We start from the raw sequence: 26,960 nt of genomic DNA, 5'->3' as shown, positions 1-26,960 counted from the left end.
GGAGCGAGATGCCAAAGTAATTTAATGAATACACTGGATCATATAGAAATAGATGAAGCCACTGGATTGAAAGTTAGTTTGGAATGTTTTTGCTTGTTTTAATCCTGCTCAATGTCATGTCACTGAATCATTTATAGTGAGATAATTAAGGTGTGTGTGTGTGTGTGTGTGTGTGTGTGTGTGTGTGTGTGTGTGTGTGTGTGTGTGTGTGTGTGTGTGTGTGTGTGTGTGTGTGTGTGTGTGTGTGTGTGTGTGGCCAGACCATTAAGGCTATAATGCAGCCCCTAGGTGTGCGTGTGTCTTGTGTAACGTCCCTAGTTTTTGAGGCCACTAGCACAGAAGCCTTTTTATTACTGACAGAGCTCCAGACACGGTGCTCATACAGTATCCTTCCCTATGAGAGGCCACTTCTGTGGATCACAGCTTGCGGTAGCGTCCCACTGACTTCCTGTTTTAAGCCAACGTCATCTAAACGTTGGTTCTCTTAACAGGACAGTGTGTTCACTTTGTGTTTTGTAAGTAGGTAGCTGTTGGTAGAGCAGTATGCTTTCGCTCACCTATCCCTTTTTTGTTAGGATCTCTCCAGGGGATAAATGCAGGTCTCACACAACTGATTATCTGGTAACTGGTGTCCTATACAATACATTACTCTGACAATTACTTATGCAGAAAAAAGTCTCTAGATGTGTATTAAGTATGTGACACTGAGCAAAAGGGAATGACTCAATAGCTTTTCTTGTTTGTTCTCCCCTTACCCATGTCATGTGTTTATTGTTGCCGCTGCGCACTTTGCACTGTTGGTTGACTGCCACACCAATACAGGCATCCCCTCTTATATGTACCTCTTCTCCGGGAATCATTCTTTTTCCTCTTCCGTTTTAGGGCGTTTTTCTTCTCTGTCTGAGGACTACAAGGTGCTGTTAAACCGTGCTTTGAATGTGGACCTTTAAAGCCCTTCGACACTGTAACTGTGACGAGCTATTCAAATAAACTTCCCTTGACACAACTGGACTTAGGAATCTACAGGTGATGTTTATGATCTTTTCCATTTGGAAGGTGGGCACTGTAATGAAATCCTCATGCCTAGCATCAACTAGCATCAACTAGAACATGTTGCCTCGGTGAGGAAGTTGTGGGAGGGAGACTGCGATCGGTATGGTGGCCAAGGCAAGATATTATAAGAATGAACAATAGTTGTTCTCATCAGAGTCGGAGTCACAGTTGTGTCTGGCATTCAAGCACAAATAGGCCTATACCTATGTCTGCCCAAAGAATTAGAAACAAAGGTCAAATTAGGTGGAAGAGGGATATGAGGTGGGAAAAGGTAAACAGAAAAGTGTTTGTGTTAGTAGAGAGAAAGCAGACTGCCTGTTCAAGCCAAGAAGATTTAAATCAGGAAGTACAGAGAGGAGGATGGCGTCTGGATACTGACTAAACTGACAAGCTCTGTTATGGCTGAACGAGTCAGACATGGTGGGGTTTTTTGGTTTTTTTTTGGCTTATTTATATGATTTCAATGGATTGTGTGGATGTGCTGGGAATTTATTATTATTTTTAAATCTGATCATTTAATTGGTGGTTGTCAATCTTTTCAAAATGTCTTAAAATGATCAACATACAATTGAACAGTGGGATATGGTATTGAGGTTGATAGTGGTGTACTGGCTGATTACTGTGAACAGCAAGTCTAGGTGGCACACAGGAGGTTTGTCACCATGGAGAGGTGGGATTAGAGGTGTGCTGAGAAAACAACCTGCAAAAGGGATTAGAAATGAGTCAATTATACTGCCAGATCACTGAGTTTTTGGCACCTATTTGGACTGTCTCCAAATTCTACTATTAAGGAGTTGTTGTCCTGAGAACTTCTAGTCGTCAGAGCAGTTTTTGTTAGCTATCTTTATCCCTTTTCTTCTTCCCCTCTTTATCTCACGCTCAGATAGACAGGAAAACTTTATCTTGCTCTTTCCCATTTTTGTTGACATAAAGAGGCCTGTATTAATTTCTTTCTTTATGAACTTTTTTTTTTATTCATGAGAGTTGTAGGGAGGAGGCCATCATCCCTGGTCCATGGTCAATAACTTTAGGCGTTATCCAGGCAGCAACAAAGGGAAGGAGCACAACTTTTGCCACTTGCCTCTTTTTCACAAAAACATAATGGAGCCCTCAAGACTGCAGAGCTATCTAGATAAGAAAGAATGCACAACCGCCTGCTTACCGGTCAAACTCGCTCAGTATACAATGTTGCCTCTTGACTATCAATTCAAGTGGGTCTAAATGTCCACTTAAAATAATATTTTGGACTTTGTTTCACTATTTTGGAGCTGTTTGTTTTCTCCTCCGTCAATGTAATTTTAGTAACAATAATACAATTGCTGTAGATGGTCATCTGAGAACACTCCTTTCAGTTGGTGCTTTACAAATTCCCTCAGTTTGCATGTTTGTCAGGTAGTGTTTCTACAGAGCAGGGCTGAACACACCTCGTACCCAGGCAAGATAGAGCAAGGACCTGGCACGATCCCTATCTCAGCTACTCTAGAGCCAGTTGTTGCTCATATGGAATGACATCACTGACATGAGTCAACAGTTTGGTTCTGCTTAGCTTTGTCACTTCCTGCTTTTTATCCCTCCGCTTGGCACACACTCAGCGTGGGGCTTAAGCGGTTTGGGCCACTAAAGACCCGGGGAATGTGGAAAACCAAATATCACGATTTTTCTCCGACAACCACCAAAAATCGCTGGGAGGGTGCAGACCAGGCACTTGTAACTTGTTTTTTGTAACTTTTGTGTTCATACTTTATAACTATAAAATGGAAATAAGGGCTTAATGTTAAGGTTTTTGTTCCACTCGCCCAACAAGCCCAGACGGGTTGTATTCTAGTGGTCCCACTTCTACACTCAATACGTTGATTTAGGAAAATACAAGCTATAAAAATCCAGACATGGGCAGGTAAAATTATTAGAGAGGAAACCGAACTGCAGTGGCACCTAGACAGGTAATCGCTGTCTTTCTCAAGGGAACTTGGGCAGAGTAGTTTTTTGCTTGCACAGAGGGTGATTTTTAGTGATGCACCGATTTATCGACCGTACATCGGTATCAGCCGATATTCGCCTTGTGGACTGCCATCGGCTTATCTGTAAATTAGATGACATTTTACCGATGGCATTGGCCGCTGTTTATCCAGTGTTTCCCCAAATATAGACCTTACTTGGGCGGGCCATCCAGGTATATTAACGGCCACCAAATTATATTTGGCGACCCATTTTAGCATCAAAAGAAAAAAAGGTATCCGTCGAAGAGAACAATGCCATCTACAACTGATTTTAGAGGATGCGGACAAGCGTTCGAAGCAGAAAGTGATGCTGCGTTCACAGGAACTCCGAAAACATTGGTATCAGCATTGGCCAAATTGTTATTTTAAACATCGGTATCGGCCCAGAATTTCACAATCAAGTGCATCCTTTGTGATTTTCTTTCCAACTGAGGGACCTGACTCATGTGCCAACTAGTCCAGTCTGTTTGTGACGCAGCGGATAAAAGCAGGAAAAATTGCACAAACATTACTCAGGTCATATGAATATGTCTGTCTGTCTGTCTCTCTCTCTCTATTCTCTCTCTCTCTCTCAGTGCCCATTTCTGTCTCAATAAGGAAGAAAGTAATTTAAATAATTCAAAATGGCCACCAGTATGGACATCATAATGATTTCATAATGTTGGAAGCAAATAAATGCATAAAAATAGTTAGACACTCAAGTCTCACACAAATGTCATAGAAGGGGATCCCATTACATTCAAAAAGCAAACTTATTGAGAAAATTGGTCTCATCTAACAATATACTATATGAAGTAACTATGTCCATAACTATAAAAAGCGGGTAGAAAGTTGAAAATCGTTACGGTAACGGGCTTGGACCTAAACCTGCAAATATACAATATTATTAGCAACCCTCTCATAGAAGGAGCCTACAGTGAACACTACATTTCAGGTAATGTGTAGTCATTTTGAAGTGGGTCATGTTTGGATTTGCATTGTATTACATTACATTAACCTGAATGTTAATCTATTAGTTTATTTTGTTTGGTAGTTTGATAAAGTATAGTAAAAGTAGGTTGTACACAAGGTTGACTTGATACTACTTCATCAGTGGTTTTTTTTTGTTTTTTTGTTTTTATCACCAAGTATAATTAAACTTTAGTGTGCAGGGTACTGTGTGTGTGTGTGTCTGTCTGTGTGTGTGTGTGTGTGTGTGTGTGTGTGTGCGTGCGTGCGCGCGCGCTGAACTTGTTGATAAACCAAAACAGTAAATACACACCACACATTCTCAGTTTAATTCTAACACATACTATCTTCTCCCTTCTGTTTGTTTACAGTCTGATAGTGAAATACCTCCCTCCATCTGTGCTCTATCTTGTGTACGCTGTGTCTCCCTCCTGACCTTACTTCCTGTTTCAGACCAGAGTTAGAGGATCAGTGGAGCCCGACAGTAAATGTCTTGTTCCTGATTTTTTTCCGATTTTGTCATTGTGGATTGCAAAATTAGGCATGTATATAGACAGACAGACAGACACAATTTCCAAGGTAAAAAAGCAAGTTCTATTCAAAACAGGACTAATTCATTGGAGGGAACTATAATACCGTAGTCAGTGGCTCAGAAGAGATTTAATTTCATGCTACTGTTGTGGACAGTGTCACAGCTCTCTCCCAGGGCTCAACATTAACACTTGCACAGGGCAAGTAACCTCTGTGTTCGGGCAAGTGGAGTGCGTCATGCAGTTGTCCGATCGGGCAAGGGAAAAATGAAAAGTAACATTATCAGAAAATAAACTGCGTTCTGTATCGCTGGAGCGGAGCTTTTCCAGCCAAGCTGCGTGCCCGAGTTTAGGGGTGGGGGTAGCGAGCCGCAGCCCAAGCCGGTGCTCGCACCTTGTGCCTTCTAAAAATTTAAAGAAAAAGTGTGCTACGATTCAATAAAATTGAATATTTTATTGAATTTTTATATGTCCACTAGATTTGTCCACTTGAGAGGGCAGAACAGAGACCGGCGTCTTGTTCGAAGTGTCGGCAGGCACGGGTACTAACTATGTTAAACTTGTATGAAATATTTTGTTTATAATTATTCTACTACAAAAAAACCCCATTATTTCTAATGATTTAATGTGACTGGACTCAATAAACATCCTCTAAAACAAATTACACAAATATAATGAAAGAAAGGCATTAAATGAAACATTTTTTTATATTGTTTTACGTTGAAGGTTATATTCCCAATATTTTTATTCTAACAGTGCAGAGCATTTGAATGGTTCACTTAGAATTGTCATTTAGCTTTGTTCACTGCTAAGATTGCTATCACTAGCCGAGATTACATTTGGCAAGGTTGATTTTGAGGGGATGCAGGTGATCTGTCCCCCTCAATATTTAGAACATTTGTCCTCCCCGATAAAAACTGTTTTGTGTTTTCCTTTGCATAAAGGTATTTCCACCATAAATTGATGCGGAAAAGGCACTAATTACAAAAAAAAAATTGGCACAAAACAGAATGCAGGAAATGAAGTGTTTCATGCTCAAAATTTCCTGGGGGAGAACCCCCAGACCACCCGCTTAATGTGTCCCTTCCCCTTATGTTCAAATGAGACCTTATTTGATAAAAACAAATAAATATTTCTTTCCAAGTCGTCAATGCTGGCATTATACGTAACTCCCCTCACACCCGATCTCGAGTAGCCACGATTAGACAATATGAAAATAGAGATGATTACCCCATCCGTATACGATACTGTGTATCTATACCTTTATTCATTGTAATTGTTACCTGTTAATTATATGTTTTGTATGTTAATAAATTAGTGTCCAAATCCCTGTTGTTGTTTTTTTTAATAGGCCTTATTTCCCTTTTGCACAAGTAAATTATCCACCAGGCAAGTATAACATGTCAGCCACTTGCCCTAGGGGTAAATGGCTTATAAAGCTTAATTTCAAGCCCTGCTCTCTAAAGAATTATTTTGATGCATTAACCTAATTCATAGTGGAGAATATTGTCCATATGCCCGAGTATCAATAAGTCACTATCAATTATTTACCTGCAATGTATCTGGCAGATTATTTTGACCTTGCTGTCCAGTTCCTGGCTGAATATACACCTGGAAGTTTATTTCTGTAAGTCTGGTTGGTCAGAGATGCATCTGACCACATCCTGAGGTGGTTTGGGTGACCTTCTTTTTGGTGCGCCTTGGGCACATTTGCACCTGGCTTTTGGGTTTGTTTGGTTTCTGATCATCCAGGATTTGTGTTGATGCCAGTTCAGAAAAATGTGCCTCCATGGTGCTGAGCGAGAAGGGTTATCAAGGCTTATGATCAGATTTTCATTGCAGACCAGGAATAGATTGACCTCATACTTGCACCTCATGCATAATACTCACACACACATTCACATATGACATGGCATTTGACAAGGCATGTTGATGCAGAGCATATTAGGATATTTCCTCTGAAAGGATAAACAACACATGCTGTACTAGACATCAAGCTTGGGTGTTTGGCATTTATTAGTTTTATGCCTTAGAGTAGATTCAGTGGTATACAGAGTCACATATGCACAGAATCAGAAATAGGGAAGTGGGAGAAAAAGAAAAACACAGTAGTGAAAGGAAAATTATGGAATGGAATAAAGAAAAGAGTACATAATGCTTCCTTTCAGAAGAAGGTTGCTACTTTGGCTCTCCTGTACAGAAAAACATCACACGGCCAACTTTATTCCAAAGTAGTATAGCACACATCACACATTGTTAGCCAATTACTAAGTGTCACACCTACTCTGGTACACGCTCATGTTTGGTTAAAACACTTTAAGATTTTCCAAATTTTCAGCAGTGGTGGTTCGCTGTTTCCATTGAAGACTGACCTCATACAGCTCCTTGAGAATTTTTTTTAAGGGTATTTTTTCAGCAATATACACATTTCATCCAGCAATATAAATAATAATGCCTTGATAAAGTTGGGACTTGTGATTACATTTTTATGGCGTTAGTTAAATTACGTGTATATGTATCGAAAGATTATTTGCCAAAGTTTACTAGTTTACTGTATAACGGAAATATATAACTTGATAAATTGAGATTTCCAGGTTAAAAATGTAAAACTGGTGCAAGATAATTTAGGAACCCTTATGGATGCCGATGTATCATATCGCCCTTAAAACGATAACTATCCCTAGAGGAAGGCTGTCGAATACTTGGGAGTGGCCTCATTATGTTAGTTCAATTTCCTTGAGTGGCATCTTTACCAAATTTAACCTGGGTATGCATCATTTCCTGCCTTTCGAGCATATATAAGATTCCCAGGGATGATTATTTTTCTTTCAATCTTTTCATTCATTACAAGTACTACTGCGGTGCCCGTTGAAAACATGCCTGTTTGTGAAAGTCACAGTGAAAAACACCAGGGAAATACACAATTTCTCACAGGGATAGTTGCACTGCTGCCTCACAGCAAGAAGGTCCTGGGTTCGATTCCCGTGCTCACATGGGGTTTTCTCCACCTAACATCAGTAAGGACCCCCACCAAAAACATGCACACATCATTGTCTGACCAGCGATGGACACTTGTCACCAGGTCCCCGGGCGCATCAACGAATAAATGCAGAGGCCTCATTTCACTGGCCACCATCCAAAGCATGTGTGTGTGTGCATGTGTTGTAGTGTGGTGTGTTGCGTGATAATTAAAGATTCTTCTTCTTCTTAAAATGTTGCGTGTCCGTACCCAACAGGCCTGTTCGGAACGGGCCAATTTCTTTCACGGGAAACCCCACCCCCCGCTACCTCGCTGTTTCTCATGGGACGCCCCGCCCCCCACTGGCTCACTGTTTATTGAAAGTTTATTAATATTACAGGTGTCGAGTGTCCAAATTGCACCAAGTGTGAAGTAGATCGGCTTAACGGTTGTCCAGATAATCGAAGTACATACATACATACATACACAGATTCCTTCCTTTTAAAGTACTATTGGCGACTGAAAAGTGTAAGATAATGCCATGAGCCGCTCTAAATTCCAGTGAACACGATTAAAAAAAAAAAAAAGGCCTTTCGGGTAAATTCCCCCACTGATCCACAACTTTAATGCAACTGTCACAATCATTCGATCCAGTCAATTAAAGGTGAAACACAACAAATAGATTAAAACGGGAAGTTTAGAAAGAGGAAATATATTTTTGCTTCCTTCCTGTTTAACAGCGGAGGTGGTGAAGTATCCCTAAAAGCACGGCTTGTGTTCGAATTATCTACTGTGTCCACAATGTTTGGTTGAAGTCGTTTTTACAGACTATGTACAGACAACCAAACGGGAGGCGTTTTACTGTAAATACAACCTCCAGTTCTCTTTAGACTTAGGGCTTCACAATTGGGCTGGGCATTATTGACAAAGTTAAATATCACAATACTTTGGATGATTCCCTCTTTATCCATAATTTGATCCCTTATTTCCTCTCCCTACCAGGTCCCTGAGATCATCAGTACGCTGAGGCAGGCTGGAAAGAGTGCGGCGCGCAGCGATGATATTGCGCCCACCACCATTCCATGCTCCACCGATTCTTCGGTTTCCACCATTACCACAAAGTCCGCCGGGGCACTCCCCGCCCCTCTTGTGTCTCCCACGGCGTTCGCCAAGAAGTTCGAGGTGCTGTTCTGCGGCCGCGCCAGCGTGGCTCACAAGAAAGCCCCGCCCGCCCTAATTGACGAGTGCATCGAGAAGTTCGGCCAAACGCGTGGCTCGGGGCCTGGCGCGAAAGGGACCGCGAATGGCGGGGGATTGGCCGACGGGCTGAGGAGGGTGTTGGCCTTCCAGTCTAACGGATTGGGGAACGGGACCTCTGAGAGCCCCACCGCCGGGAGACGGCCCCTCATGTTTAAACGAGACCCCAGCTTCCCCTGCCTGCAGGCCCTGGACGAGAATGGACTCTCACCTGAGATCACACAGAGTGGCACCGCCGACACACACTGCCATTTCGCTGGAGTCCAGCCCACCAGCCTGCGAGAGAACAGGACCATGGTGTTCACGGTAATTTACTGCACGCCTGATCTGCTTGAAATTGGTGTATCTGTCGTCTGTAAAAGTGGACAGGACCTCTACCTAAACCACTCCGCAGCGTGCTGCAATGTACTGTACTTCATCCAGACTGCACCACTGCTCTATCAGTGCAGCGTCCAACAGTGATCCAGGGAGGACATGGCAGTAAACAATGACATAACATTCAGTCTTAATTGATTGATTATAAGTGACCTTAGAGATTGACTGCAGGTCCTTTAAGGTGCTACAAATATTAGGCCTTAAAAGCCATTAAATAAGAATTAATGAGGTCTGAGTTTGAACATAAACACTATCTGATTTTATTTATTTTGTCCAAGTTCATGTCAAGACATTATTCAAGTTCATCTGCATTTCTGTCGTTATAAAACCCCGGGCCTACCCCCGAAGCTGATAGTTGAGGGACGATTTGTCTGAAAATCTCCCTTAAATTTTGTTAAAATGTATCTTAAAAATGCCTTTAAAATGTATTTAATGTAACTGATACCTGCAGACACCCTGCTTTATTCTATCTATGATTAATATCGGATTACATCCTAAACCTGTTCATTATTTTCCTTATGAAGCTGTGTCTTACAAATCAGACTCCGCTGTTTGGGGTAATGTCAGTGCAGCTTGTGAGGAGAACAGGAACAAAGTACACAGTCAGTGTGTATTTGCTAAGAAAGCAGCAGACTCCTGTTTGTGTAACACAGGGCTGAAAGGGACTGTTCACCAGACTCCCACGTATACATTGAATTTTAACTGTCAGTTTCACTACTGACACCTAACAGCCATGGATGAGGAGGAGGGCAAGGGGGTGATGGATGAGGAGAAGGAAGGAAGGAAGGAAGGCCATACTTGAATCAACTGATGACTTTGCACTTTGTTGTTTTCAGACAGAAAAGTGGTTCGACTGCCGTATGCACTCTAGGTGACAACCGGGCTACACAATGAGCTTGGAAGGACAGCTAAATAAAGTTGAACCTAGTGCTGGCCAATATTTTATAGCTCAATATTGATATTTTGACAATATTTTGGGGACAGGAAATCTCTAGTAATGTGGATATTATGACCAGGCAGGTAGAGGCATAGAGTCATACAACAACCAAAATCCCAGACTATATATGTGTAAATCGAGAGAACACGGCTTTCCGTGCGCCCAAATAGCGGACAGCTGAGCACCGTTCCTCCAAATAAAACTACAAAAAGTGTGGAGACGGGGCACGGAGGAACGGGGCACGACTCGTAGACTCATTAAGATCATTTTCTGGGTACAACGCATGGAGAGAGGGCGGTCGGGGAGAGAGAGTCGCATAGGAAGTGTCCCCATTGCATGCGGTTTCGTTCCATACCGTTCCATACGCACTTGCTCCATAAGGAGACATAAAATAAACTACATCTAAAATGAAAACACACTGTTTTGGAGTGCTGACTGTGGCCCGTCGCTGGCGCGTGCATCGTCCGTACCATCGGAGAGGGAGACGGGTGCGCAAAATGCCCCAATCGAATATTCGCATTGAACAGATGAATCCCATTCGACTGACAAGATTCTGTGTCGGGTACAGACCCTTGACTCAGCATGTACTGGTGCGGGCAGCTGATAAAAATAACATCACCTGCTCCCCTTAATGACTTTCTATTAACCTTAGTGTCTCCCAGCCTTCGCCAGTCTTCCTGTTTGCCCCCTCTGGGCAGGAAGTGGTCAGCGTTGGCACAGGAAGAGCCTGCGCGTGGTTCTCTGTTTCAGCAGTAACAGATATTAACAGCCTGAACAGCTCATCCTGCTGACCCCATGGACACCAGACACCATGACCTCATCGCCCTAGCGTTGTTATCCATACTTTTGTTTTTTTCCTTGATTGTGAACATATTCTAAAACACAATTAATGTCATTTGATTCCAAACAAAGGTTGTTTTGATGCAGTTGGAACAGCTCAGAGATAGACCCGTAGAGCCTGACAGCTTCATATGGTGAAGGCGATGAGATCACCAGCGTTTCGGTTAATTCCCATAGAATGTCATGTGAGGGTGAGCCGATCTTGGTATGAATGGGAATCAGCCATAAAGCAGAACTGGGTATGGAAACTACATAGGCGACTCTGTAGTAATAGGGGGGAAAAGAAGAAATGAAATGGAGAAGAAATGAGAAGTTATGGAGTGTTTTTTTGTTTGTTTTTGAGAGCGGGTCATCCTGAAGCCGACGGGTCTCAGGGTTCCCCTTAAAATAATAGCAGTCGTCCTACATTTGGATGCAATTAGGTAGACATTTCTTCAAATGGCGGTGTATTCATTTGTGGTGTAAATATTTATGATGTAAGTGTCAATTTGATTAAACAAAAGAGAGGGATTGTCCAAGCCTAACCTCAAACCACACCAGTCGTTATGTTTATGCACGCCTCGTCCACCACATTTGCGGAGACAAACACCACAGGCTGCATTCCAATTAGAACCTACCTACACGTAGATGTCTTATTTTATTCTACCTTCTGTCTTCCAGGTCGGGAGATCTCAGATCTTCCTGGTTAGTCCGGACACTAAACGGGTGGCCATAGAGAAGAGCTTCCGGGAAATTTCTTTCTGCTCGCAGGTACAATGCACCGGCTTTCTACACAAAATCTATCTCAGTGTGTATGTTTGTGTGTATTGGGACTTGTAAACCTAACGCATCTCTCGTCCCTCCCTACAGGGTATTCGTCATGTGGATCACTTTGGCTTCATTTGCAGGGAGACAGTGGACGGGGGAAGCTCTCACTTTGTCTGCTATGTCTTCCAGTGTACAGATGAATCCCTGGTGAGGATGGATGGATGGCTAGTGTTCGGAAAACCGGTCTTCACGTAAACTGCATTTATAATATAAATCTGATTTAAACATGGATAGGTGAATGGTTGACTGTTATCTCTGCTCTCGTAGGTGGATGAGATCATGCTGACTTTGAAACAGGCCTTCTCTGTGGCCGCCCTGCAGCAGAGTGTGAAGACCCAGAGCCAGCAGTGTGACGGCTGCCCTCTGCAGCAGCTCCACAGGCTGTGCGAACGGATAGAAGGTGGGAAGCTCAAACGATACACTCCAAAATGCAGACCGTTGGAATAGGTTCTTGATCTTTTTTTTTTTTTTTTTTTTTTTTAGGTCATAAAAAAAAAATGTAGAAGCAATCAGTGCTCCAAGATTGCTCCCATGAATTGAGATGTCATTTTTCCAAGGCTAATATCACAATATTTTTGACCATTATTTGACAATATTTTGGCAATGACTATTGGTGTTCTCATGAGATATTTACACATACTGGAAATGAAAATGTTGGTACTTTACTGTAATGCAGCATTAAAGTCCCTGTAAAGAAAGAACAAATGCGTTAATTTTGCCACGCCACAGAAAAATGTTATTAGCCACCCAGCTAAATTTGAATGGTTAAAAAAAAATAAAAAATAAAATTCAGCAAGTATATCAAATTTGGTTTCAAAATTGTGGACGAAAAGAAAAAAATAGGCAATTCTCTGCTCTGAGACACTAGGGGCGTGTCCGGTGAAGGCGCTGAAACCAAACGCGTGATACATTTACATTGGAGTAAATTCCATGTTTAATAGTTCTACTGAACCCAGTCCCCAGTCCTTTGTCTCTAGTTGCTCGCCTCAAAGCACCGCGCTCCGGTGCCCCCTGCTTGGTCGTCTGCAGGCCAGGTCGGGGCTCTGGGGCCTGCTAGCATACAGCAAATGCTAACGTAACCAAACCCTGCTCGGTCAAATCAACGGGACGGTTCTTTTTTGTTCCGGGCGCAAAGGCGCAGATTTATGTGGGTGCCAGGGGTGCCCAGCAGAGCAGTGATCCCTTTTACTCCAGGTATTTTCCAAAAACAGCAGGCTTGTTGTTCCAGCACATCCCGCAGATGTCTGGCTGGTAGCTTATTTCACCACCGATGCTCCAATTCCAACCCAGTGTTTATATAGTGTGAGGGGAGGGGCCATGAAAAGTAGGGCCAGCGTGCGTCATCCTGATTTAGCCCCGCCCAAAAAATCAAGACCACAAAACGATGGGAAGGAGTTTAACGCTTTAACTCCACAATTCAGTAATACATCGTTGAATCTTTTCACATGTTTTCAGCAATTACTTTTGAACATGTATAATGGGTTAAGAAACAACAGGGACTTTAAAGACAGATTTTAACTATATTGCAATATTCCAATCCCAGACAATCTAGTCTCATGTTGATGATTGATTGATATTGATGTTAGATCGATATATAGCTCACTCCTAATGTGGAAGTATCCTTCGTCACTCAATAGAAAAAATGATCCATTTGTCCTCGAGCCGTTACAGTTGCAATGTTTACGGCATCCTTTTAAATATGATTTTCTTTGCCAACATTTCAGGTCAACATCCATCCAAAACCAAATTAGAACTGCAGAAACACTTGGCCACGCTGGACAACCAAGACCAAGCTTCAGTATTTGAGAGTAAAACGGTAATATTTGTGTGTGTCTACACTTGGAGCCCACTGAGTTAGAGGCAGGCTTTCACAGCCTGAGGGGGCGCGCTGAGAGGTGAACACGACTTTGTCACAAACCGGTTAATCTACAATTCCGACTGACCTGATCATGACTAAATCACAGTGGAATCACAAGTTGTTCATGTGGGACTTGTAGCGCCGCACTCTTTTTTTTATTACATCAAGAAGACTTCAGCCGCACCCTCTCTCTATCTCCCATTCTCTCTTTCTTTCTGAGCCACCGCTGCTGTTGTGTGTGTGTGTGTGTGTGTGTGTGTGTGTGTGTGTGTGTGTGTGTGTGTGTGTGTGTGTGTGTGTGTGTGTGTGTGTGTGTGTGTGTGTGTGTGTGTGTGTGTGTGTGTGTGTGTGTGTAAACCACTGACAAATGAAGTGAATAACACTGATCATCTTGTTCCAATGGCACCTGTCAAGGGGTGGGATATATTAGGCAGCAAGTGAACAGTCAGTTCTTGACGTTGATGTGTTGGAAGCAGGAAATATGGTCAAGTGTAAGGATCCGAGCGACTTCGACAAGGACCAAAGTGTGATGGCTGGACGACTGTGTCAGAGCATCTCCAAAACAACAGGTCTGGTCAACGCAATATGCAATATATGGTCAATATGCAGTGGTTACTACCTCCCAAAAGTGGTCCAAGGAAGGACAACAAGCGACAGGGTCCTGGGCGCCCAAAACTCATTGATGCGCGTGGGGAGCGAAGTCTAGCCGGTCTGGTTCGATCCCACAGAAGAGCTAATGTTGCTATGATAGAAAGGTGTCAGATCACACAGTGCATCGCAGCTTGCTGCGTATGGGACTGGTCAGAGTGTCCATGCTGACCCCTGTCCACCGCTGAAAGCACCTACAATGGGCATATGAGTGTCAGAACTGGACCATGGAGCAATGGAAGAAGGTGGCCTGGTCTGATGATTCAGGTGTGTGTGTGTGTGTGTGTGTGTGTGTGTGTGTGTGTGTGTGTGTGTGTGTGTGTGTGTGTGTGTGCGTGTGCGCGCGTGCGCGTGCGTGTGACTAACCCAATTGAGGAAACTTGACTGCTGTGTTTAGACTGCCACCTGCTGGTCCAATTATAGAATTCCTCCTGTACTCATGGTAACTATTATTTACTTGGCGAGCAGATGCTCTTTTTGACTTGAAATATACACTACACATATCGGTTATCGCCAGCTAAGCCTTCACTTGAGATGACTAACATCAGCAGCGTCACAGAGCATTCTTTTTTCTTTCTTTGTGGCCACAGTTCGATCAGCTGTTCTCTTGGTAGCACACTCACTAGGAGTTTTGACTGACCTAAATACTGTGGAGTTTGTTTCAGATGATGTCAGAGGAAACTGGATCATCGCAGCAGAGGACAATTTAGGGTGGAGGATGAAAAGGGTCAAGTCATGGTGTAATACTAAAGGATAACAAATAAGTACTCCTGTAAATGGATCAACATTCTGTACCTCATGCAACTTAGTAACCAGCCCAAGAAAGCTAGACCGCCACCGACATGTGGGATTTCTGCACAATGTTGCTATACCCGGTCTGATTCCCTGCTAAGTTTGACAAATCGATCGTTACAAAAAACAATTTAGTTGAAGAATTACTAATCAAGATTATTTTTGTGTCTCAAAGTAAGAGTAAATGTCTGTGTCTGTGTGTTCTCCAGAGGGCGCGACCTAAGAGCGACCAAGAGGAGAATGAGCTAGTGATGGCCAGTTTGAGGAATCTCTATGAGGAGAGACAAAAGGGACACCAACACACACAGCCTGTAGACAAGAGACAGGTAACCCCTTCTTTCTCACTCTCTCACCTTCACCATTCAGTTAGCGTTCTCTATTCCTTTACTATAGCTGACTTTTTTTTTCTGGCTGTTTGTCCATCCTCTTGCTATCTTTTCCTATCCTCTCACAAGCCCCAGTGCCTTGTTTCCCTGCTGTTCTTCTGGAAAGTAGGCCGTCTGTAAACACTGACGTGGCTGCGATCGATAATGTGCAGAGTGTGGCCGATGGAGCGTTCTGTTGTCCTACTAGATCGAAGATGGGTTGGACTCACTAAATACTCCCGTTGGCCTCAGTTCTGATTCCGCAGTCATTCCCAGCATTTCTCAGATTTCAGGAAAGGCAATTTGAAAACAGCAAATTAATTACTTTTTGCTTCTGTGGGAGCAGTGGCTCAGGAGGTAAAGCGGGTCGACTATTAATTGGAAGATTGCCAGTTCAATCCCCGGCTCCTCCTGGTAGTGCTGGTGTGTCCTTGAGCAAGACACTTAACCCCCTTAACTGCTCCCCGGGCGCCACTATATGGCAGCCCACTGCTCCTCGATACGTCAGTTACTAGGATGGGGTCGTTGCCTCGGTACTTGTACTCAGTACAGTGACAATTACTTGAATCTAATCTAATCTGTGATTTCTTGGTCGCCCATTTATCATATGGCATTATCGCTGCAAACCAGTTCAGCATATTTAAAGTGTTGGACTAATGGAGTCAGAGGGACGCTGATCCTTACGATCATTACGTTACTTCCTTTGGTTGTATTTGGAGCCTTTGTGCCCACACGTTTTGCACAACACCTGCATTGCTGAGATGTTATCTATTGTCCAAAGTATCTTCGCACAACAGTTGCCTTTTTCAGGTTACCTCAGAACCATGCATTGTTTGTTCTATGAACTATTTCCATGTGCCTTCCATGAATCGGCCTATTTATTTGAGGTCCTCATACGCCCCATGCAAGTACTCATTACGTACATGCATGATCATACATGCTATCTGTATCCAGGTTTAAGAGTTCTGTGCCTGTGCCTGTGTCCGTGTCCGTGTCCGTGTCCGTGTCCGTGTCCGTGTCCCTGTCCCTGTCCCTGTCCCTGTCCCTGTCCCTGTCCCTGTCCGTGTCCGTGTCCGTGTCCCTGTCCGTGTCCGTGTCCGTGTCCGTGTCCGTGTCCGTCCAGGTTGGTGAGGATGCGGCTCCAGCCCCTACAGACGTGCAGCAGAGCAGCAGCCGCCAGCGCCTGGAGGAGTTCAAGAGCAGAGCCAAGAGGTCCCTGACTGAGTCTCTAGAGGGCATCTGGAAGGTCCGTCGCTGTCACACGATGACATTTAGAGAAATGCCCCTGTTGACATCTAAGTAGACCTTTCTCTTCCTAGTGGAGATGGCTTAAATTTTAACGGTCAAAAGACGTCTTGTTTTTAATCTTAAGATGTAAGATTTGTCTCTGGGATTTAGCTTGAGGAGCCTGAGAAGTGGCCTCCATTACCACTTCATATGTAGCATGTATGTATTCAGCATGTGATTAATTTTTGTGTGTGTGTGTGTGTGTGTGTGCGTGTGCGTGTGCGTGCGCTCCACAGGCCAGCGGCAGGGCCAAGGCTCAGAGGGGGAACAGTGAAGAAAGCAAATGCTCTTCTAGTTCCACTCTCAACCTGAGCCAGGACCAGCGCTCTCTGGAGGAGCCACTGCCCGCAGCCTCCCCACTACGACCCACCACCCCACTCAGGTACACGCACACACACTAGGGATGTCACTGTATATGTTTTTGATGGTGCGATTATAGTCTGAAGGTATATCAAGGTTTAATGGTTTTGTGATTATTGTTATTATTGGGTCGTTTTTTATGCAACACTATTGAGGGGGAAATAGTTTTATGCATTTTATGATTAAACAATCTTTTGGTGCTCCATATTTATTTTTTTGAGGAAGGGAGTTAAAAAGAGAATTGTCGATTGAAGTGTTGTGATGAGAGACGGCCTGTAGAGTTTGTTTTGTGGGTAGGTGGTACTTCCAAGCTTTGGTCTGCTATGAGGTGGTACTCAAAAAAGTGTATGACACAGCATCATGCTTTGCTCCTCCCTCCCCATCCTGCCTTCAGGTGCCATAACTCCACAGGGGACCTGAAGCGACTGGAGTCTTCGCTCTCGCCCTCCTCCTCGTCCTCCCCCTCCCCGTGCCACGACGCTCATCAGCAGGCGTTCCGCCGGCGGGCCAGTACCTACAGCCACCCCCCCACCCCCTCTTCCTCCGAGGCCTCGCCGGCTAACCCGCACCCACTAGCCTCGCAGGACCGCACCGCCACCGCCAAGCCCAAACTGGTCCGCCATTACTCCGTCAGTACAGACACCCCGCACCAGAGCAAGTAAGAGGCAGAGAGAGTGTGTTTTGTTTATTTATGTCCATTTTGAATGACACATGTTTATTTGGGTTTCAGTTTGTTTTGAATAGGGGTGTCACGATTCAGATTTGAAATCGAAAATTGATTGAGATGAGCGTTCAATCTTGAACTTGGAAATCACAAGCAGGTTCGCAATTTTCCCAGTATTTTCGTGGGTAATATTGTACGACGTAAATGTGATCTTTAATGTAACATTATCTGAAAATAAACTGCGTGCTGTATCGCTGAAGTGTGGGTGGAGGAAAAGAGACGCACTTGCAGTTTGACCGGGCACTTACGGCTCCATTTCAATTTCATAGATAAAATAATTTATTTTATCTATGAAATTGTATGAAATGTTTTGTTTATATTTATTTCATTACAAAATATAACATTATTTATAATGGTTTAATGTGACTGCACTCAAAGCTCTTTATTTAGAAAGAAGTGTTTTTCTTCACCAATCAAGACTCGATAGTCTAATAATGGCAGAGCTGTCAGTGCTGAAAAAAATACATTAACCGAGAATCAAATCGCGATCTTAAAATCGAAAACTAAATCGTGGATTTGGAGTATGGTGACACCACTAGGTTTGAGTGTGGTTTTTATTAAGCGCCTTTCCCACATAGAATGAAAGCCATAAATCCCCTGGCAATGTTCCATATTGGCGTAATGTGTGAAAACGATCCGGTGTCGATGTTCCGTAACAGTCGTTCCGTAAATTTCTCCAATCTAGACCGGTATAATTTCCGGGAAAATGCTGTTACGGCTGTGAATGGAAATGTGTGTGTGATTGGAAGCAGTAACATTGCCGCGACAAGCACGTAAAGTAGGGGTGGATTCGAATACTGGCAAAGCACAAATAGTGGGTTTTTACGAATATTTATCTCTTACAAATATTTAAAAAATGCTTTGTTTTCGGGAAGAAGAAAAAACATTCGGGGGGGGGGGGGGGAGCGAGTCAGAACCAATGTGCTCGGCTGCAAAGAAGAGAAACTGAAACATGTCCTGTGTCTCTACGGAGACAGGTCTGTTTATTCTTAAATTGTATTATTTTTCTACTTAAATGTCACTCAGACCCTAGATTTGTCTTTTAGAGTTAGGGGTGCAGTGCGGTGGCATCGAGCACAAGCGCTTCACTTGCCCACCGGCTGCACCACAGCCCAAAGCTGGAGGAACTAGCGGAGAGGTAGAACGGGTGGAGAGCATTCCTTCTCCACAGTCAGAGCAACAGTCCAAACGATCGCATCTACTCAAGGGCTGCAGGAACGGGATTCGAGATTCAGATGGAATTAGAATATAAAAAAAAAAAAACACTATTCAAATGCTGAAATTGCCATTCGACTGTACTTTTTTTATTATAAATATATAATTGGTTCTAAATGTTGTGGCTAACATTATCAAATCATTCACATGCGATGAGCAATAAAGTTTAATATAAGTTCATCCAGTTTGTTGCACAGTGAATGCACATTAGAAATAAATATTCCTGGTAACGGTGTGTGAAGTCAGCGGAGACGCACGAGCGCACCGCCGTGTTTCCCTCTCCTCCGGGCATTCACTGTGTGTACAAGGGAGAGTGCGCCTTTGACCAGAATGTCCAGTAATTCCGCAGATGTGGCGATAAAAGTGGGGAAAATAAACCCGACCATCACGGAAGGAATATCCTCTAGTGGAGAGGTTCCCAGCCAGGAAACTGAGTAAATTAAATACATCTACAATTTTAATTTGCTTTGTTTGGAGAAAAGATCGCTCTGATCAGAGCTGAGGAGCCACAGAACAGTGCGTAACGCCAACGCCCCCCCCCCCCCCCCCCCCCATACAAAATAATAGAGTATTACAATTTTTTGAATCAGAAATACTTATGTGTTCGAATATTAAAAATAATAAAGCATATAAATTCAAATGTGATTTTAGAGGAATATCTGCAGTCCTAATCTACACTGGACATAATGTACTACCCCCTAACCCATTACGTATATCCAGTCAACATATAACAGTCATCTTATCTGGGAACAGACTCCATACGGAAGTTCTCCGTAAAGGAGGCCGATGTGTGACTACCTACTGACTACCTAATGACTTGCTGGAAATTTTTTATCCAGCAATGTTATGGATTCCATGTGGGAAAGGGGCTATAGGGACCAGATGGAGATATTTTGTTTTAGTTTTCGTTCTATGGGTGGACTCTGGTGTATGAATGAATGGTAAAGAGCTTTTTTTTTTGTTTTGTTTTTTTGCAAATTCTGTACACACACACACACACACACACACACACACACACACACACACACACACACACACACACACACACGCTTTTCAAATCGCCTTGGAATGGGAGGGTTCTTACCAGATGCTTGAATTGCTTAAATTTAGTACACAGAAATTTAAACACTGGAACACCTTGAAAATAGCCCCTTTTGTTCTAGAGTGCTTAAAAAGTCCTTGAAAAAAATGGCGATATTGAAAGCCTATGATATTCCCCCTGGCTTTGTTATTTAAATCGTAACCTAATAAAACTTTTACAGAATCACTTTTACGACAAAGTTATGCCAGGAAAATGTACATTTAATCCAGCATGGACTTCGTTGACTCTTATAATGGTGGATGACAACGCAATATATAGATATATAGATAGATATACAGTATAATGAGATTAACATTATATAACATCTTAATTAAGAAAGATGATTTTGAAATTTGATTATATTTTTTTGCGTGAGGAATGGGCAAAACATACTCAAGGTGTTATTAGTGGTCCACCAGGGCAGTTAATGTGACTTAAATGTGAGTGGATTCATTACACAATAAATTGAATGTATGGCTTGACCGGCTCAAGACTTGATTTTGCAGTTCTGCAAAAAACTATTTACTCTCTCTATATATATATATATATATATATATACACACACACACACACACACACACACACACAGTAGATTTGGAAATACTACAGTAAAATTCAAAGCCATGTACAATTATTTTTGCAGTAGATATGTGATAGGCCCTCTCACGTTTTTAATCATTCTTATTTGAATTCAGTTTACACAAAAACTATGATAACTATGACTACTATATAACTATGACACGCACGGATACATGCTTAGACATGCATCCACGGTGTTTGATTTCTTGCCTGCAGTTTTAAGGTTTCCTATCCCGCCTCTATGTTCCCTCCGCTCTGACCTGCTTTACCCCGTCCTTCTGCATGCTCTTCACCCGTTGCTTTTCATTCCATTCTGTAACTTTATTTTCCCAATTTGTTCCATCTCTTGCTTTCGAATGAACTCAGATGTCCTCCAAACGATATCTCTCTCCCCCCATCTCCTCTCTGCTCCTCCTCCTCCCCCACCTCTCCTCTCCCCTCTTCGCCCTCTGCTGGGGGCCGGCTCTCCAAGAGAAGGTGAGCGCCCGCAGCCGTTCTCCTCTCTGCGTCCATATCGGTTTTCGTCCTTACTGTGACAGATTTGCTGTTGAAGCATCTCTTCTCGCTCTCATTTGTTTCTCCGTCCTGCCTCCATCCCTCCATCTCAGTCCTCTAGGAGGTCTGCGTGCTCGTCTCCACTCCTCCTCTTCTGTCCCCAACTTCCTCAAATTCCAATTCCTGGCCCCAGTCCATGAGCACGATAGTCCTGAGCCAAGGAGAAGGTATAAGCCGATAAAAACAAAGAAATGCGCACACACAAATAAACACCTTCTGCCGCGTCAGAGCAAGGTTTTGTTTGTGCCAGTGCTTGTACATTGTTTGAGCTATGACCTATGTCTTTCGATTGAGAGCTATCTCGTTAGAAACCTTTTCTGTCTGTGTTTTCCAGGGACGTGGCCGCCCTGTCCAGCCCGGGTGCTCTGTGCGTGGTCGGGGAAAGTCCTCTGCGCAGCCATCGGCACTCGTGGAGGCAGCAGATCTTCCTTCGGGTCGCTACACCGCAGAAGACTGAATCCATCGGTAAGCGCATACTCAGACCCAGCAATTTATATCCTGTGTCCTAGCGCCGATGTCTCAGACGGCTTATTTTATTAAACTGAAATGCAACAATTTTACTTTTCAAGTGAAGCTATATCTAGCAGCTGTTAGATACAATGCAATAAATGATGATATAAAACAATGGTCCCTCGATGCCAAACACGTTTATAAGAATCAGTTGAATGGCATAGGTTAGGAGGAGGAGGGAAAAGCACCCATCCATCCGTCCATCCATTTTCATGCTGCTTATCCGGGTCCTGGTTTGCGGAGCCAACTGGCTTAACAGGGTGGCCCAGACATCCTTTTCCAGAGCAACTTCTTCCAGCACTTCCCGGTGAATTCTGAGAAGTTCCCATGCCAGTTGGGAGATATAATCCTTCCAGCGTCTCCTGGGTCGGCCCCAGGGTCTACCCCAAATTGGCCGTGCCTGGTACACCTCCAAAGAGAGGCTCCCAGTGGCCATCCTTAACAGATGCCAAAACCACCTCAACTGGCTCCTCTCGATGCAGGTGGGCAGCAGTTCTACTGTGAGGTCCTCCCGGATCGCTGAGCTCCTCACCCTATCTTTAGGCTGAGAGCCCAGCCACACCGCGGAGGAACCTCATTCAGCCGCCTGTACCCGGAACCTTACTCTTTCAGTGGAGAGCCAAAGCTCATGACCATAGGTGAGGGTTGGAACCAATACTGACCGGTAAATTGAGAGCTTTGCCTCTTGGCTCAGCTCCGATTGAGTGTCTGCATTACTGCAGACGCTGCACTAATCCTTCAGTCAATCTCAGAACCCCTTACCATCCCTTACAATCTCTTACCATCGATTCTGAATAAGACCCAGAGATACCTAAACTGCAAACCAAACCAAACCACCTTTTCCGGGTGAGAACCATGGCCTCAGTAGGGCTGGGTTGGTTATTTCATAATGGTGTGATTGAGGGTTATCGACAGTCACCACCACACATGCAAAAAAAAGTCATAATCACCAGTTGTTAATGTTTTTCTAAAATGAATAAAATAATCTACCTTTCCTATAAATCTACATAGTTTTATGTATGCTTAAACACCACACAATTATTCTAAAACAAAGTCGACAATAGTTCTTCCTGTGACAATCGCGTCTCTGAAGTGTATTTGACAACACAACAGCATTAACCCACCTTGAACAAGCTGTGTAAAAGGGCTTATGTAGTAATAGTAGTAATATTAATAATTGCTTGATGATAATTAATACAACAACTAGGCTACTACTACTACTACTACTACTACTACTACTACTACTACTACTACTACTACTACTAATAATAATAATAATAATGCAACCGAACGTGTTTTTAGCACAGCTGGAAACATAGTTGCATTTCATTTTATCTATTTAACACTATCATACTTAAATGTGATATTGTTTTACATTTAATATCTGAGAATGTTAAGAAACGCTTTTTAATTTTATTTGACTTAATTCAACCGCCGCAAGTCGGAAAGACACCCTACGAAACAACAAAAATGGGGACCACCACCCCTGTCTGCCAGTGCCCTGGCACTGTTCCTGACATCCACGCCAAGTTAAAAAGGCGTATCACCAATGACCGCCCCCCAACATCCATGGCCTTTCGTATTTCTGGGCGGATCTCATCCACTCCCAGTGTTTTGCCACTGCATAGCTTCCTGATACCTCAGTGACTTCCATCATGGAGTTTGGCTCTGATCCACAAGAACAGTCCAGCTCTGCCTCGTCCACAGAGGGTGTACCTGTATCAGTCGGGTCTAGGAGTTCCTTCTTAAGTGCTCCTTCCATGATGATATCCTCAGTCAAGGTCAGCCCTTCCCCACCCTTGCTGGTTACAGCTTGAGCGATGTCCGGTTTTCCCCTCCTCAGCGGCTGAAATGGTTTGCCTGAGGTTCTTTGAGGTTAGCCAAAAGTCTTTATCCATTGTCTCTCCGAAATCCTCACACCCGAGCTTATGCTTCCACTTCCACATTGACTACTGCTGCAGTCCTTCCGGCCTGCCGGTACCTGTCTGCCAAATCGGTAGTCCCTGATGCTAAACAAGCCCAGGAGGACTCCCTTTTACGCTTGACCGCCTCCCTCATCGCGGGTCCTTGGCATGCCACCCTAACAGGCACCGACCACCTTCTGACCACACCCGTAGCAGCTGCATCCATGATGGGGTCTTTGAACAGGGTCAATTCGGACTCCATGTCCTCACCCTCCTCCGGGATGTGGCAGAAGCTCCTCCGGAGGTGGGAGTTGAAATCACTCCGGACAGAGTCCTCTACCAGTCGTTCCCAGCAACCCCTCTCTACCCGTTTGGGCATTCCAGGTCTGTCCAGTAGTCTTTCTAGCCATCTGATCCAACTCACTAACAGGTGGTGGACGGTACAGCACTGCTCCTCTCCTCACCTGAGTGTCCAGAACATACGGCCTCAGGTCCGATGATACCACTACAAATTCGATCATTGACCTTCAGACCATTTACACTGCATGCCCCCCCCCCCCCCCAATAACTTTAGTTTAATTGTGTGGAGAAAGTGTGGTGTAATGGCACAGCTCCTCCACTGGGTGGTGCTCCACCATTTGTAGTCACATGCTGTTCTACACTGAGGTGAAAGTTTGCCATAAAGACTTTTTATTATTTTTTTCTCAATTGCTCTGCTGTAGTGGGAGATAAGTGTTACGAAGCACCTCTGGAGCTTGAGTTGACACATCTGTAGGGCTGCTACTACTGGAAACTGCTCAAACCAAGTGTAAACTTTAGGACTCATTTCGCACACATACCCTTACACGTCATAGTGTGTTCAAGCTTTATACATTATAGTACAAATATATTTTTTAAATATAGCTTTTTTTTTAATATTAATTGCGCTTATAAAAATTACTCTACTCTCTGTTATATAGTGTTTTGTAACTTGTGTGTTTTGTAACTTTATGTATTGCGTTAATTTGATTCGGTAGTCTGGAGACTACTTGTTTTTCTACAGCATCTTATCTATACAGTATATGTTATCTCCTGCAACCTGTAATTTAGTGTGCTTGTGTACAGTGCCCTATAGAATCGTGAATCATACTAGTGCTTACATGTCTCCAGTTTTTGATAATTACACGTGCTCTTGTGTGTGTGTCTGTGTTATAGCTGTCAACATTGGCCATAAATCAATCATGTGTGTGTCTGTGTGCGTGTCGTGGTGGTGGGGGCGGCATAGCGCACAGGTCCGTTGTCGAACAGCTCTGCAGCTCCAATTAGAGCGATCTTTTCTCCCAACTAAGCAAATTAAAACAGTGTGTTTTTATCATGAATGTATTTTATTTTCTTTGTTTCCTACTGTGGAGCAGATCGCTTCTAAAAAATATTCCCGCCCGTGTTTTCACTGGTTGACAGCAAATGCACCACGGCCTAAGATGTTAATCGACCACATATCTTTGCAGATAAAACAAGATACAGGTGGAGGGCATGGACGTTCTAGACATGGCAGTTCCAGACCCACTGTTTACACATGTGCCACCAGTTTGAGACGTACGCATGCGCGCCTCGAGCCTGCCAAAATTATTCAAACAGGTCTCCTTTTCTAGTTTTTTATTAAATAAAATTTGTGTATGTTGTATTCAAAGAATGATGGATTTTTTTTTTTTTAATAAAAACATTTATTAATCTAAAACAGCTCTATGCCTGAACACACACAGAGGTAGATTTATAGATGCACTGTTTTTGTTTGTTTGTTTTCTACTTTGACTGGGCAGTTGCTTTGCTTTTTGCTTCCCTGTTGGATCTGGAATTCATGAAGCAGCGCTTGTTTAACCTGCATTTGGGCACGTAGTCATGGAAATCTGAGTGGAGAAATAGAGTGCTGCTTTAATGCTGTTCACTGTTATACCACTGGTGTATTTATTTGTTTATAATTCGTGTGGAAACTAATGTTCGGCCTAGATGATGTTCAGTCTCCCTCAATTAGCGGCAGGAGGTCGCAAGATTCATGAACTTCATGAGAACTTCATGTCTTTAGTTAAGTTTAATTGAGTTTATTGGTATTATTTAGGAAAGGCATATACATGTATGAGTTTGTTAAGGAAATTCTTCCGCAATGATCGGTGAGGTTACAAGAAGACAAAACTGAGAATATCCAAGATTATTTATTCTGCAGAATAAAGAGAAAGATTCAGTACTGCTCCAAAGCAGCGCTGGGATCAATCTGATATCACATAGAAAGACAGGAGGCTTTATACAGAAGAAAACAGGGTGTGGTTTGGGTCAGAGGTCTCTGACGAGTCTGCCTTCCCCCTAACTGTCTTCCTGGCTTCCTGGCTTCCTAGAATGTAAATAACAGGTACTTGCAACCTTGACCTGGCTGAATGGGGGTTGCATGACAATGCACTTCTAGGTGTCCCCCATCTCTATAGAAGGTAAACAGGCCACGTGTGATCTGATTCTTTCATATTAGAATTGACATTGTAGGAGCAAGACATTTCTCTTTACATGAACTCTGGGGTGTTCCCGGGAAGACAGACAAATGTTTTCAAACCCCCTTTTGGAGGTAGAGGCCTTTGTCCTCATTCAAACTAGTTGATCGTAATCATTTTTCCCTCACAAGTTGCAAAAATTATTTTTCATTCAGTGGTTGTGTGGCAATGCTTGTTTATTGGTTAACGAGAGCCATAAACCAGTATTATATGTAAGGGTGCCTTATTCTTATACTGGATTGTATATATGAGTTGAGGATTTTTTTCAGTGACACCCTCATTTCACACCCTCAGTGCTCATTTGCATAGCTTTGTTTGCCCTGCTATAACGCGTCTGTGAATAAGGTCTATAGATTAAGAATTATCCAAAATTTTATCCAAAATTGCCGCCCGATTAACACATTTGAAGAAGTGAAATGGGCCATTAGGGCCAACACTTCTTGTGTGGGAAAACTGGCTTAATTTGACAGTGTAGTCAAGAGGTGTGCAATATATCTTACAGCACTGTGGTTTTCAAGCTCAGGGTTGTGACGCACTAGTTGCTTGCAGCATCGGGTCAGGTGTGCCATGGGATGGCTGTAATGCAGGGTTTTCTTCAGTATAAAGAGAAGATGGAATCACACGCAGTGCTGTGTGTGATTCCATCTTGGTGAATACTACTGGACTGAATTTTTGGAAATGATTTATTTTATCCATTTTTCCACCCTGTCTTCAAAGTGTTTTGTTTCACTGATAAGGAAAAAATAAAAACAGTGACCAGGGATAACACACATAATATTAACCTGAACGCTATATTGAGAAAAAGAGATTATGTAAGAGAAACATATATGCTTTATCATAGAAACAGGCCATGCAGGCATCGC

General features: G+C 43.2%; 1 protein-coding gene across 4 annotated transcripts in view; it reads left to right on the top strand.

Annotated features, from left to right (window-relative positions):
• Positions 1 to 26,960, top strand: part of tbc1d1 (TBC1 (tre-2/USP6, BUB2, cdc16) domain family, member 1) — a 59,042-nt gene that overhangs the window by 10,611 nt on the left and 21,471 nt on the right. For 3 of the 4 annotated variants that reach the window (XM_079998835.1, XM_079998836.1, XM_079998838.1), the window contains 12 exons: positions 8,490 to 9,050; positions 11,557 to 11,646; positions 11,746 to 11,850; positions 11,971 to 12,103; positions 13,428 to 13,519; positions 15,211 to 15,327; positions 16,490 to 16,612; positions 16,890 to 17,035; positions 17,408 to 17,671; positions 20,979 to 21,089; positions 21,221 to 21,334; positions 21,502 to 21,632. In XM_079998835.1, the coding sequence (XP_079854961.1) occupies positions 8,490 to 9,050; positions 11,557 to 11,646; positions 11,746 to 11,850; positions 11,971 to 12,103; positions 13,428 to 13,519; positions 15,211 to 15,327; positions 16,490 to 16,612; positions 16,890 to 17,035; positions 17,408 to 17,671; positions 20,979 to 21,089; positions 21,221 to 21,334; positions 21,502 to 21,632 (1,987 nt within the window). The remainder of the gene's footprint in view (positions 1 to 8,489; positions 9,051 to 11,556; positions 11,647 to 11,745; positions 11,851 to 11,970; positions 12,104 to 13,427; positions 13,520 to 15,210; positions 15,328 to 16,489; positions 16,613 to 16,889; positions 17,036 to 17,407; positions 17,672 to 20,978; positions 21,090 to 21,220; positions 21,335 to 21,501; positions 21,633 to 26,960) is intronic. The other variant, XM_079998837.1, reaches the window with a different exon arrangement.

The sequence above is a fragment of the Zeus faber genome (assembly GCF_960531495.2).
Source record: "Zeus faber genome assembly, chromosome: 4".
In the NCBI taxonomy this organism is placed as follows: Eukaryota; Metazoa; Chordata; class Actinopteri; order Zeiformes; family Zeidae; genus Zeus; species Zeus faber.
This window is presented reverse-complemented; position numbering and strand designations above follow the sequence as displayed.